Genomic DNA, 16,616 nt, shown 5'->3' with positions numbered 1-16,616 from the left:
TCCTCCTCAAACCTTGTAGTGGCGGTAGCCTCGTGCACTGGGTATGCCCTTTTTTAAGTCAATCTCATATAATATGACTACAAACAGTTGTTCCAATCTTACCCTAAGAAGTATCTTGATTACATCTATCATTTCATATATTTCGTAAGTATTTAACGGAAAAACATTTTAACTATGCTATTTTAATTCCCTAAATACGATATATTTTTAAGAGTATATATGAAGTGATCTAAAATGTATCTGCATTAGACGACACCATTTTTAGAACATATGGATTTATTAATAAAAAGTCGAAGATTATTAGATGAATTCTCGAACTAATCAATACTTATAATTTTGTAGACCTTATACAGATTACAGGGGGAAAAAAAAAGAAGAAAAAACCTGTACAGATACACTGTGGAAAAGTCCCTGAACACAAAATTTTCCTTCCAGCTTGATTGGGATCCTGCGAAGACCCGTTCTTTCATTTGAGGCCCATATTTGTTCTAAAGCCATATGAGTTAATTTTTCCTTTCTGAGAAGAGAATGTTAGTAAATATATATTTTTCAGTTACATGGACAATCAATGCAGCATATGTCTAGACTGCAGATTGTCGACATATGTTTTATGCATGATTTAATTTTTGGTATATCTCATTTGATATGATATCATATATTCATATTAGAGAACATGGATGGATGATGCAGATTTTATCCCTTTGTAGATTGCATATGGTTTTTTCTTCTCCAAGGCATTTGGCAGTAGCTGCTGGATGCATCATTATTATGGAGATTGTATACAAGATGGACTTTTGTCTACAAGGTTTCCTGGTTTGCTCCACAATATTAGGCTTTGGTATGTACCGAATACATTGGCTTCCTTGTGTTTCTTTATCATCGTGTTCACAGATGTGTCATGATGTTGCAATAACTTTCTGAAGTTTCAATAGGGCCATTAATTTTATATATTGTCTTAAAGAATTAAATACTGTATAGTCTCATTCTCTCTGTACTCTTTGGGCCTTTTGTAGCATAGAGGCTTTTTTTTTTTCTCTGAATAAAACTCATCCTTCTTTCATATTAAAAACGAAGAAAGAAAAAAAGTACTAACATCATTGGAACCAATGTCTTAGGAACCAAGGTTTAAAATCTTGTTTCATTTCGGTATTTCGGTCTGACAAAAATATCCGAAATTTCGGTCGAAATATTGTACTTTTTCTGCAAGGTTTGGGTAGGTCATTTCGGTGGGTTTTAGGCCAAGTTAAGGCCTGAAACTTCATGGAAACCCTATTTTAGGCTATATAAACACATGTAAATGTTCAAATTACAAAAATAGTCACCCAAAGTGGTGTTTTGGATTTGCACCATTAATTGGCAGTATATGGTCGAATCCTAATGTATAACTTAGTTAATTACACATACACATTGTTTAAGACTTTAAGTACTAGAAGACATAATAAATTAATAATTAATAAGCAATTTAAACAAGTAAATTCATTTGGAAACATAAAGTCAATGACTCATAACGTAAGTCATAATATTAAGTACAATAAGTCAATAACAAGATGATATCAATATCCCAAATTCTCAATACAAGTTAAGTAACATCAAGTGACTTAAATGTTTACAAATATTTTAATAATAATTACGCTGCCAATGGTGTCTAATATATATTTAATTGATCACCATACAATGTACATAACCCTATTTTTTTCAAGATTTTTGTTGTATGAAAATCAAAATTTTGAAGCTAAAAAATAAAAAAATATTTATATACAGAAAAAAAATTTCAACACCGTGAGGTTGTAGATCGGCCTCCGGTGTCTAACATATATTAATTTCATCACAAACAAACATGTCTGGTTCATGTTTTTTTTCTCAAAAAAACATTTTTGGAGAAAATGGTTTTACCTGAAATAGTGGAAAGGCTTCGCAGATGTGTTAAGAAGATTCAATCCTGTGTTTTCCAAGTGCTTCTGGCGTAGATGCGGCGAAGATTCGAAGAACAAACCAAAAATCACCAAAAATGAGTGAAGAATGAAGCAAAAAGGACCAAAACTCAAAAAAATGCAGTCTTGTGCGCTCTCGGTAGAAATTTTGATTGAGAGTCACGAGACATTGTATATTTATAGTGTGACTTTGTAACATCTTGCCGATATTTCACGAAATGACCGAAATATCGGTTGAAATATTGCATTTCGTTTCGAGAAGGTCGAGATACTCGAAATTCTCGAGATCTCGACCGAAATATAACAAGTTTTGTTACTATGTTAGGAACTGAATGTCAAGCTGTGTTCTCATGTTTCCTGAAATGTCCCTGAGATAGTTCCAACTCCCAACCATAGTTGTCAAAGTCTCACCTAGGTGACAAGACAACCTTTTATGCCCTGGGCTACTGGTTGCCTTGAGTGTCAAGGTGACCAGACAGTGAACGCATACCTGAAATTGACATAAATATGGCAAATATGCTGTGCATTGGGAAATTTGGCCCCATTCCCTCAGGTTTGTCGGTCACCGCCTTTGGTTGCCTTATTACCTTGACAACTATCCCTACAACCAGCATTTGTTTTGGATATGCAACAAACGTTTTCAGCCCTGAACAGCTGAATACTTGTGTTGTTGAATGTGGAGTCACAAAGTGATCTATCAAAAGTATCTGTTGGTTCACCTTTAACTTTTAAAAAAGGTGAAATGGACCAAAACGCATACATTGCTTCACACTCACAGGAAAAATAAAGAAAAGCAAATGGCCAAGAATGCTTATTTTACGACGAATATGTAACAATGACATGATTTGGTTAGGACTGATGATAGGGAGATGCCCTAGAATGATAGTTTTAGACTTGGGAAAATCTGTTAGAAATTTAACCGGTTACAACCGACTCATGTGTTGCTGTGTAGAGAACTAAATAGAATACAGAGAAGACTAAAGAGAAGACAGACAAAATAGTGGAGAAGAAGCAACCCAGCGATAGAATCAGTGTGTCTTCTATTGCTGGGGTTGAGTATATTTATAATCCAACTATAGAAACATAAGATAGGTAGGAAAGGAAAAGAATAAATCGACTAGGACTCTAAACACTAATCCTACTATCACTAAACTACTAATTTAGGAATACAAACACTCCTAAACTTGGAAACATATTCTCGGTGGGACATTCCCCCAAGCCGAGAATCCTCAACTCTTTACATCTTGTAACCTCTTTTCTTTGCCTTTGGCCACAGCTGAGGTGCCTCTGATCTCTTTTTTGTTTTTTCTGTGAAACTCAAGCAGCCACGAGACATCTCTTCAATACCTTTGAGTGAGTCTACTCTGCTGCCATGCCAATACATGTGAAGACACCCCAAAAATCTCCATTAAACCAGTCTGTCTTACACACACAACTTAGAGGATATGGTGGAGAGTGTGGCAGGGGAAGTTGAGGTGGTGGTTACTGTAGTGGTAGTGGTGGTGGATACACATGGCAGGGGGTAGCGGGGATGGGCAGCAATGGAGTTCACGGACAGGGGACAGTGGGAGATCGTGGTGGGAGGAGGGAGGCACCACGGGATCGCGAAAGGTGAGAGCAGCCCTGGGGAACAGGTGGAGGGCACTATCATAATTTATTTTGATATCTCGGTTGTTCGTTTTGACATTCATCTCTTAGAACTGTTATAAAGGAATTGAGACTTTGGAGTTCGGAAATTTGTAGGAGTGGATCGATGAGTTGGAATCAATTCATCTGCATCTGATTTTGTTATTGTTAGTATGTGATGTTAATGGAAAAAATCATTGGAGCTACAATTCTAGTGATGGAGCTGAGTTCATGAGAGAAATAAAGCTAATTTTCAGTGTAAAGACTCTGGTTGGGAGATGGGGCTATGAGGAAGTAATGGATGAAGTTCCGCATCATGAAATACACGATCAGCAAGGAACCAGTGAGAATTCATCGACTTCGGGTGGTCGAGCTGCTTCTGAGACTGTTAGTGGTAAGAGCTGAACAGTCTGTGAGTGTTAGTGCAGAAGGAGGTGATTCAAAAGTTGAAGTCTGGACTGCGTCCTCTGCCTCCGCTGCTATGCTTCGTGTGTGTGCCCTCTGCCTCTGCCCTGCTCTCTGCTCTGTGCCCCTACCCTCTGCTCTGTGCCCCTACCCTCTGCTCTCTGCCCCCTCTGCCTCTCATTGTCTCTCCCGTGATCTCGTGCAGCACCCCTCCCCCTAACTCCTGTATCCCGTTGATTCTGTCAGAGAAGAGGTCAAGGAGACAATGTCAGGAGAGAGAGAGAGAGAGTAATAAAATCTGAACTGTCATTGTGAAATTATGCCAGGTCTCCTCAATCCAAGTGAAAACACATTATACTAGGGAGAGGGAGAGAGTAATAAAATCTGAACTGTCATTGTGAAATTATGCCAGGTCAGGGGGCGGACAAAGTAAGGTTACAACTTTTGTTTGTAACCTTATTGGTTACAAACTGACACACCCTTTAGATTTTTAGTTTCCATTGTAAATAAAGAAGGGAAATTGGGGAAGATGTTGCTCATACACTTAAAGCAGGGTGAGTTACCAGGAGTGCTTTGGAAGTTGTATGTGATCGAGACATTCCATTCAAAGTCAAAGTCAAATTTTATAGTACAGCCATAGGATCAGTGATGTTTTATGGAGCCAAGTGTTGGCGACATAGGAAGGTATTTTAGTAAAGCTGAAATAGCAATGTTAAGTTGAATGAGTGGCAAAACTAGAAGAGAAAATTAGTTGAACAGATTAGAAGTTAGTAAGGGGTAGCCCTGATTGGTGAAAAGTTGAAGGAGACTCGTTTGAGGTTAGGGCATGTAAATGGAGGCTGTTGAATACCCCAGTAAGAGTGACAGTTTCCGGAGTTGAATAGCAAAACAGGATTCGTATAGCCAACCCCTTAGTTAGGAAAAGGCTTAATTAAGTTGAGTTGACCTCAAGAAGTGTAATGGAAAAAAACATTCAATCTGTATAATAAATTGTATTTAGTCCTGGTTATTCATCTGAAGCAAATGTTACTTTAGAAGGATTTTTCATTTTTTTGCCTTTTGTTTATTTACTAATTTTTTTTTAATCTCTTAAAGATCACACACAAAAAAAAAAAAAGCAATTTACTTTATCTTCCCAAAGTTTGGTCTCCTTTACCTGACCAAAACTGATAACAGATGAAAAATGACTAGCAATATCCCAATATCTGAATCAACATAGTCATAAGACCAAGTTTCATCTCCTATGAGCTTCTTTTTCCACGTGCTGCAACTAGGTTGAAATGGCTGCTTCAGCTGGTGCTTGAGTGAGCGGTACAAGCTGCAAATTTTTGCTGTTAAAACTTACTGGCTCCCTCCCACCAAAAAAAAAAAAAAAAAAAAAAACGAAGGGGAAAAAGAGGAAAACCTTGAGAGGACTAAAATACTCTTTTTTATGCCATTAGTAAAATGCCAAGGGCATGAGAAACCTTTGAAGAATTTATGAATGAAACTAAATTAAATCCTGAACGAAAGGACAAAAGTATTGTTAATCTTCATGTATAACAAGTCTTGCCCCCATAAATGCAATGCGAAATCAATTCTTAAAGGATATAGAGTGTATCGTAGTATACAACAACAACAAGGCCTGAAGGCCAGCACCTGAAAAGGGACTAGGCCATAGGATAAGAGCCAATATACAAACCCAGTCTACCTGCTCCTTTGTTAGTGATGCTGATACATCACCAAAAGAGGCTTATTTTGATGGGAATTAGTCTAGGGTTAGGTTATATACATGTTGGGCCTTTGATCCCATGGGTTTTCAATGTAATAGGTCACTTTTACGGACCTAAAGTATGGGTAATTAGGTTGCATACGAGATTAGTTGTTTTAGTTCCATACTTAGTTTTATTTTGGAGTTTTTGGTCATAAATTGAACCGGTTTAACCAATGGTTCAATTTAAGTGATTTTAGTAGTTTTCTTTTAAGTGTTTAGTGGGGCTGGACTAGGACTCTGTTTTGAATCTATTTCAGTTCCCTAGTCAGTTTAAGTTACCTAATAGGTTAAGAATTGTGTTAGGCCTCAGTGTAGGAGTCTATTTTTGAGTCTTTTATATAAGGTTGTGAAGGGGGCAAGCATTGAACACGAATTTTGATATTAATGAAAAGCTTTTTGCTACTCTTCTTCTCCATTGAAGATTTTTGTCCTGTGTTTGATCAAGGTTGGTGGGATTGGTGTTTAATCCAATCATGGAAGAAGAACTCGTGAGATCTCGGTTTTTGAAATGGTCGAGACGAGATGATATGCGAGTTAAAAAACTACACCATCTCAGTTGAGTCGAGATCTCGACCTGACCCATTTTTCCTTTAAATACTTCCAGAACTCAACAGATCTCGCGAGTTCTCTATCGAGTTCCAGATTTCAACCCTTTTTTTCCCCTGTGAGCTGCTGCTGCCTCATTTTGCACATGGATTTCAACATACTTCCTTTTGGAGACTATATTCAACTACAAAACTGAAGGATTTGCATCATATATGTGATTCTTCATCTCAAATTTGAAGATTTTTTGAAAGGTAAACAATTTTTCTGAGTTTGACCCCTACCAACCTAGGGTCCAAAGTGAACTCCTATTTGGACTTTGTTTTTGCAAAATCTGATAGTGCCATTGTGTTTAAATGATCTAAAATAGGCTGAGTACCAAGTTTCAGACCGAAACTAGGTCTAAAAACCCACCGAAATCAGCCTTCGAGTTGGGAAAAAAAATTACCCCAACTCGTCGAGATTTCGACCCAACTCAGAAATTTGGCAGGTCGAAACCTATACTCGCCTATACTCGAGGCGAGTTCTTCTTCCTTGGATCCAATCGAACCTTGCAGTGTGAAGCCCGGGTGGTTCGTTCAAGCTCTCTTTGTTCTTTTGAAGCCCTACTTTCAAGTTCAATTTAAGTTTTGATTTTTATTCAAGATCTACAATCAAACAAGCTGCTGCCTAGGAAATTCTGCGACAACAGTGAGTTTGAATCATCTCCATCCCCTACAATTCTTCTTCTAATCCTCTCACAGCCCAAACCCTAAGATTCCCCCTTTTGTTTTCAATTTTCCCAATGCCTAAATTCTGCCCAGACCAAACCAGCGAGCCAAATCACACCAAACTTTGATCGAATTCTCGTCTCATACTAGGGAAAACTCAATCCAAGTTGTTCCCTCATCTGACCATCATAAACCCTAAAAATCCATCTTTTCCTCTTTCCAAAAACCCGAAACCTTAACCTCTACATTGTTGCCGATTCGCTGGACTTATTAAAACTTAACAAGACCTTCACTGGAAGACTCCCCTACATCAACTTAACATAATACTACCTTCAAACCCTAGGTCCCATTAAATCTAACCCTAATTTGACCAAAATCACCTATTTTGACGTACCCGAACTACATGTTCAGTTCAGATCCTGTTTGTCTGGCTTCTAGTTAGTCTCCTACCAATCTAGAACTACATTAGTTAGCCAACATATCTGCAATAAAATTAGCAGACCTCAACATCCCCCCTCCCCCCCCACCCCCACCCCCCACCCCCCACTGTCTAGCTGGAGCTCTAGCCTTCTTGATAAGGTTTTGGTATCTTGAAGGTCCCCCAAGATCAGACTCTGGGCAGTTAATAACTGATCTGGAATTTCCCCTCTATGGAAATATCCGTCCATGGTTTCTAAAGCTAGCTCCATACCCTGAATAATAGCCTTGAGTTCTGCTGTAATAGAGTCCACAATGCCAATAGGGGGGAAAGAAAGGAGGAATCATTCAGCTGAGTTATTATAACATTTTAACGATTACTCCTCAGAACATGATTATCTGTGTCTGCAATTTAGGGTAAATTTGTTGTAGTTGTCAGATTACCTGTTTGATGGAGTTGTCATCTATAGACTGGATGATAGAAAGTATAAGATCTTCTTTGGCACTCTTTGTAGGTAATTCAGCTATTTACATCATGCTATATTTATGACATCATTACAGTCCTTTACTTCAATACCATTTTTCATATTTGATTTCTACCTTGTAAATAATTGGTGAACTTGGATGCATTTTATAGGTATTTACGAAGCCACATCTTTGGATCGCTTTAGAAAAGATTCTTTTCAGCGAACAGACCTATCAGATGGAAACTTTGACGACCAAATTCAGATGATTCCACTTCCAACTTAATTTGAAGTATGTAATCCTGTTTATTTGTCTTGAGATTTGCATACAACTGCTTCTAAGTTGATCATTGTTTCTTATATTCCTAGTTCCGATGCTATTATTCTTGGATGGACTAGGAAGATATTTTTCTTAGTTGGGTTCATCTATAGTTTTCTATTCTTTTTGCTTTTCACTTTTTCTTTTTTGAGGGGATACTAGTACCAAATGATTTATTATATTCAAATATATAATTATCAACCATGAGAATGACAGGGGAAGACCAGTCCTCAAAAAGTTGAAGTAACAGGACTTGGTTGCGGAATTGAATTATGCATACACTGCATGCATCCCGTGATGAACCAGACGAACTTTCTTCTATAATAACGTTGGATGAATTTACCAAGTATTTACAGAGTAGAAACCTATATCTGTTGCTACATTCTTTTTCAGTTTTGAAGAGCCAAGCTAAGAATTAGAGATTGTGAAGACAGGAGAAACTGTAGTGTGGACCCTTAGCTTAATGTAGAGTGAGATGTTGCCGATTTTTATTATGTTGATAGGTTTCCTCCTAATTTTATGCTCCATGAAATACAAGTTAAGCTCCTCCCTGGCAATTATTTCACCTAAAATACAAAGTTTGATTTCATCGCAGTCTATTTTGGGCTCTGCATCTTCTGTTAAAGCTGCACAAATATTGGTAAAGCACTGATCCCACAGTGGACAATAAACATGGAAACCACAGCTGTGCTGAAGCAGCCTAATTGATTACTAGCTACTGGAGAAACTGGGCATCAGCAATTTAGAGTTATTTCGGTGAATCCTGTGGGAGTAAAGATGATAAGCCTCTGTTATAACCAAATTCTTATTTAGGAAGTATGCTGAGGAAGTTAGTTGCAGAATTCTCAAGGAAAGAAACTGAAGGTGATGTTACATGAAGGAAGGAAAAGACGACAAATGGTTGTGGACAAGCATAGAGTGTTTTCTTTATTAGAAAGGGTTTTAGTTATTTAGAGGTGATGATGCAGTACAAGGCCAACATAGGAGGAGAAAGAACCAAAAAGGGCAGCCCAGTCAGGCTTATATTTAGGCCCAATAACTCAAGTCATAACCAGCCCTCATTAGGCCATGACTTAAGTTATAGTCAGGCCCATGCTTAGGCCCGTATGATGGTCATAACTTAAGCCCATAAAGAGCCCATGTGTAACCATTGACCCGCAGCCCATGTGTAGCCATCGACCAGAAATCTTTGGAGTTTCTATTTTGGATGATTATGTGGGCCCATGTTGCTGCCACATTGGAGTTACTACAATTTTTCCTAGTTACCATTTTGTTTTAGTTTCTATTCTTGTAAGAGGGTCTTGGTCATTAAAATTAGTACCAACTAAGACTCTTTATATTTTAGTAGGTTTTTAATTTTTGTAATAGCAAGGGATCTTCTTTCTAGAGGTTCCTAAATATTTTGCCAGCCAAGTAACCCCATACAATAGAAGGGTTGCTAATTTAGTATTGTGGTCATTGGTTATTATAAATAAAGAGGAAAGGACAGCTAGCCCTCTGATTTGAGGTTTTGGAAAACTAATTCTATGTGAGTGTGTACTGTGGTGAATCAATCACAGCCCTTGCGGTGAAGCAAGTGACAACCAATATGGTGAAGCCTTGGAGGGAGGATGGTGATGCCCAACCACAGGCCATAGGTGGCGATACCTTTTGGTCATATCTTCTTTTCCTTTTCTCCTATTCTACTTTGTGTTTTCCTTTATTGTTCATTCTTCCAGAAACATTCCAGCAGCTCCGTGGGCATGCCTTAGTGATTTCTATTCTTCTTCTTTGTGTTTATTTGATTCCTAACACTGTTACTTAAGTCTCTTAGATTCTGTTAGTGTTTCCGAGCACTGATGTTTGGTCTATTACCTACTGTTGAACAGCAACATAGCTTAACCTTCAGCCGACAGATTCTAAGATTCTTGCCATCAATCTGGGCTGATATTAAACTAAGTCACTCTCCTCCATCCCTCTTCCATTCGACTTAAACTGTGTGTTCATTGGATGGCTGGTTTGTGAGTTATGATAGTTTTTCGACTTACTAATTTGCTGTTTTTGTGACTTGCTATTTTCTAACCTTGTTAGTTTCTCATCATCCAACTGTTAACTTCCTTTGATATTTTACCTCCTTAAGCTCTCTAGGATATATTAATGTTTGATTGAGAGGAAGTGATTAGGCTGCCGGTGTGACAACCCTATTCTATTTATAATAACTAATAAGTGACATACATGTACAAGTACAATAATGCCCCTATGGACAGATTTACCCTTATACCCACATTGCACCCAATATTACAACGCTCCCCCTCAAGTTGGTGCATAGATGTCACACATGCCCAACTTGCATACAATAGGATGAAACAACCTACCACTTAACCCTTTTGTAAAAACATCTGCTAAATTTTCTCCAGATTTTACAAAAGGAATACCAATCAGGCCTTGATCTAACTTTTCTTTGATGAAATGACGATCAATCTCCACATGCTTGGTGTGATCGTGTTGGACTGGATTGTGAGCAATACTTATTGCAGACTTGCTGTCACAATAAAGCATCATAGGAAGGGAAACAGGAAGGTCCAGGTCTTCCAAGAGACCTTGGAGCCACATCAACTAACAAATGCCATGAGACATGGCACAAAATTCAGCTTCAGCACTGGACCGAGCAACAACTGTTTGCTTCTCCAAGTAACCAGGTTGCCTCCCACAAAAGTGCCATAACCGGTGTTATATCACCAAGGCCCAATCAACATCGGTAAAGGCCTCCACTCATAAGTGGCCATGAGAAGAGAGGACGATTCCCTTTCTTGGTGCAGACTTCATCACATCCACTCCCTCGCAAAAGAAAGAATTCTCCGACTCCTTGGCCAGCATTTGGCAAGGACACCTTTCCAGATGAACGAGGAGAGGGGGCAGGCAAAGAAGAGGTGATATATACTTCTTACTTCAGCTTTCACTCCAATTAAGCCAGTCCTTGAGCAGTTGACATCCAACCATTACAAAAGGTTCACCACAAACTCAAGAAAACAGCAAAGTAGTGCTGGTAATTTGGGAAAGACAAATCCCTTTTTTAGGACATGCTTGTTGCTCAATCTCATGACAAAACACAAATCACCAATCAAGAAGATCAGTACTGGTCCATTGTAGTTAAACTCAAGTAAGATAACTTTGAATGATAATGGAATTTAATAGATTCAACAGAGAAACACAACAATCATCAAGTGGAATAAGTAATGCCGGGCCAAGGATATTCATGCTGAAGTTTGCAACAAGCATATTTATCACTACGAATGCCTTACCTATATATCTAAAAAGAGTGAGTTCCCCACGATGCTAGTGTGGGGTTAATTTGCACACCACACCAATGGTAGTGCCGAGAATTGTATCATCCCCATGGGAGCCACATGGTCAGAGCAGGAGAGAAAAAATAATGAACCCCATGTGAGAGGGAAATAGTACTCTGGCATCATGACGATTATTTTCCCCTATCCAAATGAAACCAACGGAACTCTCTGAATTCTGTAAATTTCTTGCATGCAACAACAAGGAAGGTAATTAGGTAAATGAGTTTGGGTAACCTGACCTCTTACGTTCCTTACAGCTCACTTTAACAAGTTCACGAAATCATAGTGGAAATCAGGTTTACCAATCTAATGTAAGATTTTACTGTTTATAATCAAAGAATGATCCTTATCACCATGATTATGAAACAAATAGTTTTGGGAGTGCTTGACCCACAAAGACAGTTTGCCATGAATCTGTAAAATGTTGTCCATAGCTGAGTTGCTCTTATTTCCACCCAGAATGATTTATTAAAGAATCAAAATTTTCTACAACTGGCGAGGGAATAGAGGCCAACATTATTCAAAGAACCACGTTAGAATAGATACACAAGTATAGCATTATAAATGAATCAAACTCCCAACTCGGTAAACATAAATGGAGTTGGGAGATCTGGAACACAACTTCTAAGTTTGAGGAGTAAGGATCATCCATATACTAGCTTACCAGACTAACAACAAAGGCAATGTTAGGACGAGTGTATGAGAGGTAAATCAGCTTTCCAACCAATCAATGATACTGTCCCTTATCCACTGGATCACCAGCCTTACTAGTGAGATGAACATTTCCTTAAGAGGAGTATCTAAAGGCCTACAACCTAGCATCCCTATCTTAGATAGAAGGTCAAGGGTATACTTTTGCTGAGATAGAAAGATACCATAAAAAGACACCCTTGGTAGAGCAGGCAACCTCAATACCAAGAAAGTAACCGTAACATCCCGAACCCAGACAGGGTTCTAGGCACTGCTCTCGCAAGCACCGACCCAGAAGGTCACAAATAAACATGTAAAAGTAGTAGCAAAAGTCCCAGTATCACATACAACATAGCGGAAGCATAAAGGTTAAGTTACATTTTAAGAGTTAAATTTATGCACCGGTGGCAAATAGCTACATTTATGCATATTCAAAAATCTGAATCAAAATAGCAAAGTGTCATTTACAATTAAAAAAGTCAACTGTTCTTAAAATCATGAAATGCCTTTTGGGCCTTTAGGCCCCAACCTTGGGTTCCCAACTCACATACACTGGAGTAGTACAAGCCTCCTCACCAGTTTCGTCATCTGAAAACTATCAACATATATGGGGTGAACTTACGCCCAGTGAGGTACTCATGATTCTATATACATAAGCAATCAAAGATACAATAATGGATACAAAGACATAAATGACAAACCATAGAAATTCATTCCTTAATTAGTTAGGTCAGGTCTTGGCCGTTTAGTGAACTATTGTAGTACACGATTTGTTGAGGGTAGTAGTCAACCTCGTATCATTATTCTACTCATTTCCCAAGCACTGAAGCCCTGGAGAGGATGATACGGTGAGCTTATGTACGAGCTCTTCTCTCGTGTATCTAGGCACCAGAGCCTTGGGGTTGGAACCCTCATCTAATAACATCATACTATTTAGACGGGCTCTATTCCCATGTATCCAGGCACCGGAGCCTTGAGGGAGGAACCCTCATCTAATAAGCATCATACTAATATAGACGGACTCTACTCCCATGTATCCAGGTACCGGATCCCTAGGGGAGGAACCCTAATCTATAAACATAATACTGGACATGTCTACTCACATATGTCCAAGCACCATAGCCTTGGGGGAGGACAAGCTTTAGTTCTTTGTAGACCACATCTGCACCTTGTTCTAGGTAACCGGAGCCCTGGGGTGGACGTGGTCATACTCATAATAAGGCCCTCATCCAATACATAACCCTCTACTGGAAAGGGGACTGTAGCCATAGGGATGTTTTACAAAGTTACCATTAACCATACATACATATATACTTTTCTTTCATTCATTTACTTCCATCTCTTCATTACCATTTTCATTTCATAATCATTCATTACTTTCTCCTAGCATAACATGTGAAATCATTCTCATACATATTTCATTGCATGTTATATATCAGATTTTATATCATATTAATAAATCATATGCATATCATCACTTCATATACACATCTCATGTCAAACTTCATACTACTTCCAAATATTATTAAGTAAACACTTTATAAGCATTCCCATGACATTCATTCATATAACACTATATAAATCAAGCATCATTCAATAAACACATCACATTATACAATTCATACCCATGGTTCCTTCACACAACTTGCATACACTGTATCATAGTACATACCATGGATCCCTCACCTTTGACTCAACTTCTCTGTTTCTTCTTAATTTCCTTTCAATTCACTACTCCAGCAGCACTAAGACTCATTAAAATAATATAGCAACATCATATAAATAATAGGAAAGAACAATGAGGCATTCCCACCATAATACACATCAATAAAATAATCATGACATGTATGCGAGGTGTTATAGTAATGCAGCTTATCTAAGTCCTTGATCTCAAACTCTTGACCAAGCTAAGTCTTTAGGTGAGAAATTTCCTCTATGTCACTCCCAGTAACAACAATGTCATTAACGTACACAATAAGGATAGAAATCTTGGAACCAATACGCTTAATGAATAGGGTGTGATCAGCATTGCTTTGAGTGTAACCTATAGAGACCATAGTTTTGTGAAATCTCTCAAACCAAGCATGAGGAGACTTCTTCAACCCATACAGAGCGCTCTTGAGCTTGCAAACCTTCCCTTGGTTTTTTGACATGAGAAACCAAGAGGAATTTCCATGTACACTTCTTTTAGTTCACCATGAAGAAATGTATTCTTGACATCAAGTTGTTGCAAATCCCACCTAGATTCACATCAAAAGAAAGAATCACACTAATGGTATGTTAGAGTTACTAGTAGTTATGTTCTAAGGGTAGTTTGGGAACTAGCCTGTTAACTAGTTGCCCTGTTTTGTAATTTCTATCTTTTTCCCTTTTTTACTGTTTACCTCCTTAGGGAGGTGTATGTAATTCCTTTACTTCTACTAATGAATCAATATAGCTGTGGAGAGACATCTCTCACACACACAAGTTACAACCGAAATATTATTCCTCCATTCTCTTGTTCTCTTCTTCTTCTCTTCTTCTTCTCCATCTTCTTCTCCTTCACTTACCTATATTCCCAACCTAAAAACCAACTTGGTATCAAAGCCAAAAGGTTTGAGAGTCGTATCACCACTCTTTTCCACATTTTTTCCCTCTCTTTGAAATCCTTTGAGTTCTAGGATTTCAAAGAAGAGGTTCATATGTAAATCCTTTGCTGAAGTAATATGACATAGGTTTTCTACAACCTATTTGGTGATTGAAGATGGTCCTTGAGATAGTGTGGAGCTCCTTTGAAGTTATTTTCAAGTAAACCAAGCAGCAGCCTAGGGTTCCGCCAGTTCAAGGTTGCAGACCATCTCAGTCCTTCTTTCGATATCTTTTTGGAGCTTGGAATAGCTCAATAGAATCATCTGAGGGTCCCTTCTATGCTCCAAGTGTGCCTCCTTGATGAATGAAGGTATTGTTCAAGCATAGCTCGGTTTCGTTGGAACTGCTCTGCTGCCCAGATTTCCGCCGTTCAAGGTTGAATCCATGGCTCAGCTTCATTTCAGCATGGGTTTGATCGTTGGACCAGCCCACTAGGATCGTACAGGGGTCCTATTTATTGTGCTTGTGGTCCTCTTTGATGGATGAGAGCATCTTTTGAGCCCACCTCAGTTTCGTGGTGACAGATTTTCTGCCCAGGTAAGCCCGATAATGCTGTATTGTCCTTGTTCTTGCATTTAGGGTATGTTGGGCTTCTTGTCTAGTTGAGAAGTGATTATGAATTTTTGTATGTGAGTATTGGAGCTTGTTTAAGCTGCTTTTTCTTATTGGGGAGTGTGGGAGTGAAGCTTTTTTCTTGCTGGAATCTCTGTTTTGTGTGTTGGGATAATTTCTGTGGGTTGAGTGTGCACTCCCCCTTGCTGGCTGTTATCTGTTTATGGTCAAGTGCTATTTCCCATACACTATGGTTGATACACCTACATCTGAACTTGGTTCGGCTACCTCACAGCCTCTCCCCACAGCTCCTCTAGTTGTCTATGAGGGGGCCTACACAGATTTCCTTTGTGAAACTTGATGGCACTAACTATTTGGATTGGTCACACTCCGTAAGGCTTTCACTAAGAAGCAAACGGAAACTTGGCTATATTACCGGTACCATTACGGCTCCTGAGCCTACCTCACCTACTTATGAACAATGGGAAGCCGACAATTCTACAGTCATGACATGGCTGATTTTCTCTATGACCCCTAAGATTGGACGGAGGTTTATAAGAAAGGAGACTGCCAAGGCCATCTGGGACAGCGTTTCACAAACTTATGATCGGGTGGGTGACTCTGCCAAGGTCTACCAGCTTCACCAAAAGATCAACTCCATGCGACAAGGTGATAGGACCATTTCTGAGTACTATAATGCCTTTCTTGGCCTCTTGGAGGAATATGATCACTACAGAGATCTTCACTTGAAGGACCCAGAGGATGAGGCTAAGGTCTATCGGACTCTTGAAAAAGAGCGTGTCTTTACCTTACTTGGTGGTCTGAATCCTGACTATGAGCCTATCAGACTTCAGATCTTAGGCCGGTCTCCCTTCCCATCTCTTAGTGAGGTCTGTAGTTACTTACAGAGTGAGGAGACTAGACGTGTTGCTATGGAGCCAGCTTCTGTATCTTCTCTTGAGAGGTCAGCCCTCAACTCCAGTTCTTCCCGCGACACCCGTGGAGGTGGTCATGGCCCGGGGCCTAGCCGAGAGGTAGCCAACACAGTAGAGACAGTGGGTGCCAATAGTGTTGGTCGGGACTGTTTTAAATGTGACCATTGTGGGAGAACTGGACACACCAAGGATCGGTGTTGGTCTCTTCATGGTCGTCCTCCTAGCACACATAGTCGTGGTGGCCGTAGAGGGGGAGCCCGAGCTCACTCTGTGATGACTGAGGCAAATACTATACCGGATGACCTCACCTTTATGGA

General features: G+C 39.2%; 1 protein-coding gene across 2 annotated transcripts in view; it reads left to right on the top strand.

The window, feature by feature from the left end:
• LOC122663579 overlaps positions 1-16,616 on the top strand; it is a 52,043-nt gene that overhangs the window by 17,418 nt on the left and 18,009 nt on the right. Inside the window, exons 9-11 of one of the 2 annotated variants that reach the window (XM_043859163.1) lie at positions 708-838; positions 8,023-8,135; positions 9,501-9,508. In XM_043859163.1, the coding sequence (XP_043715098.1) occupies positions 708-838; positions 8,023-8,135 (244 nt within the window). In that variant the 3' untranslated portion in view covers positions 9,501-9,508. Of the gene's footprint in view, positions 1-707; positions 839-8,022; positions 8,146-9,500; positions 9,509-16,616 lie in introns of both variants that reach the window. The other variant, XM_043859164.1, reaches the window with a different exon arrangement.

This window comes from Telopea speciosissima, chromosome 6 (genome assembly GCF_018873765.1).
Source record: "Telopea speciosissima isolate NSW1024214 ecotype Mountain lineage chromosome 6, Tspe_v1, whole genome shotgun sequence".
Taxonomy (NCBI): domain Eukaryota; kingdom Viridiplantae; phylum Streptophyta; class Magnoliopsida; order Proteales; family Proteaceae; genus Telopea; species Telopea speciosissima.
Note: the sequence above shows the minus strand (reverse complement) of the source record. Positions and strands in the feature narration are given on the sequence as shown.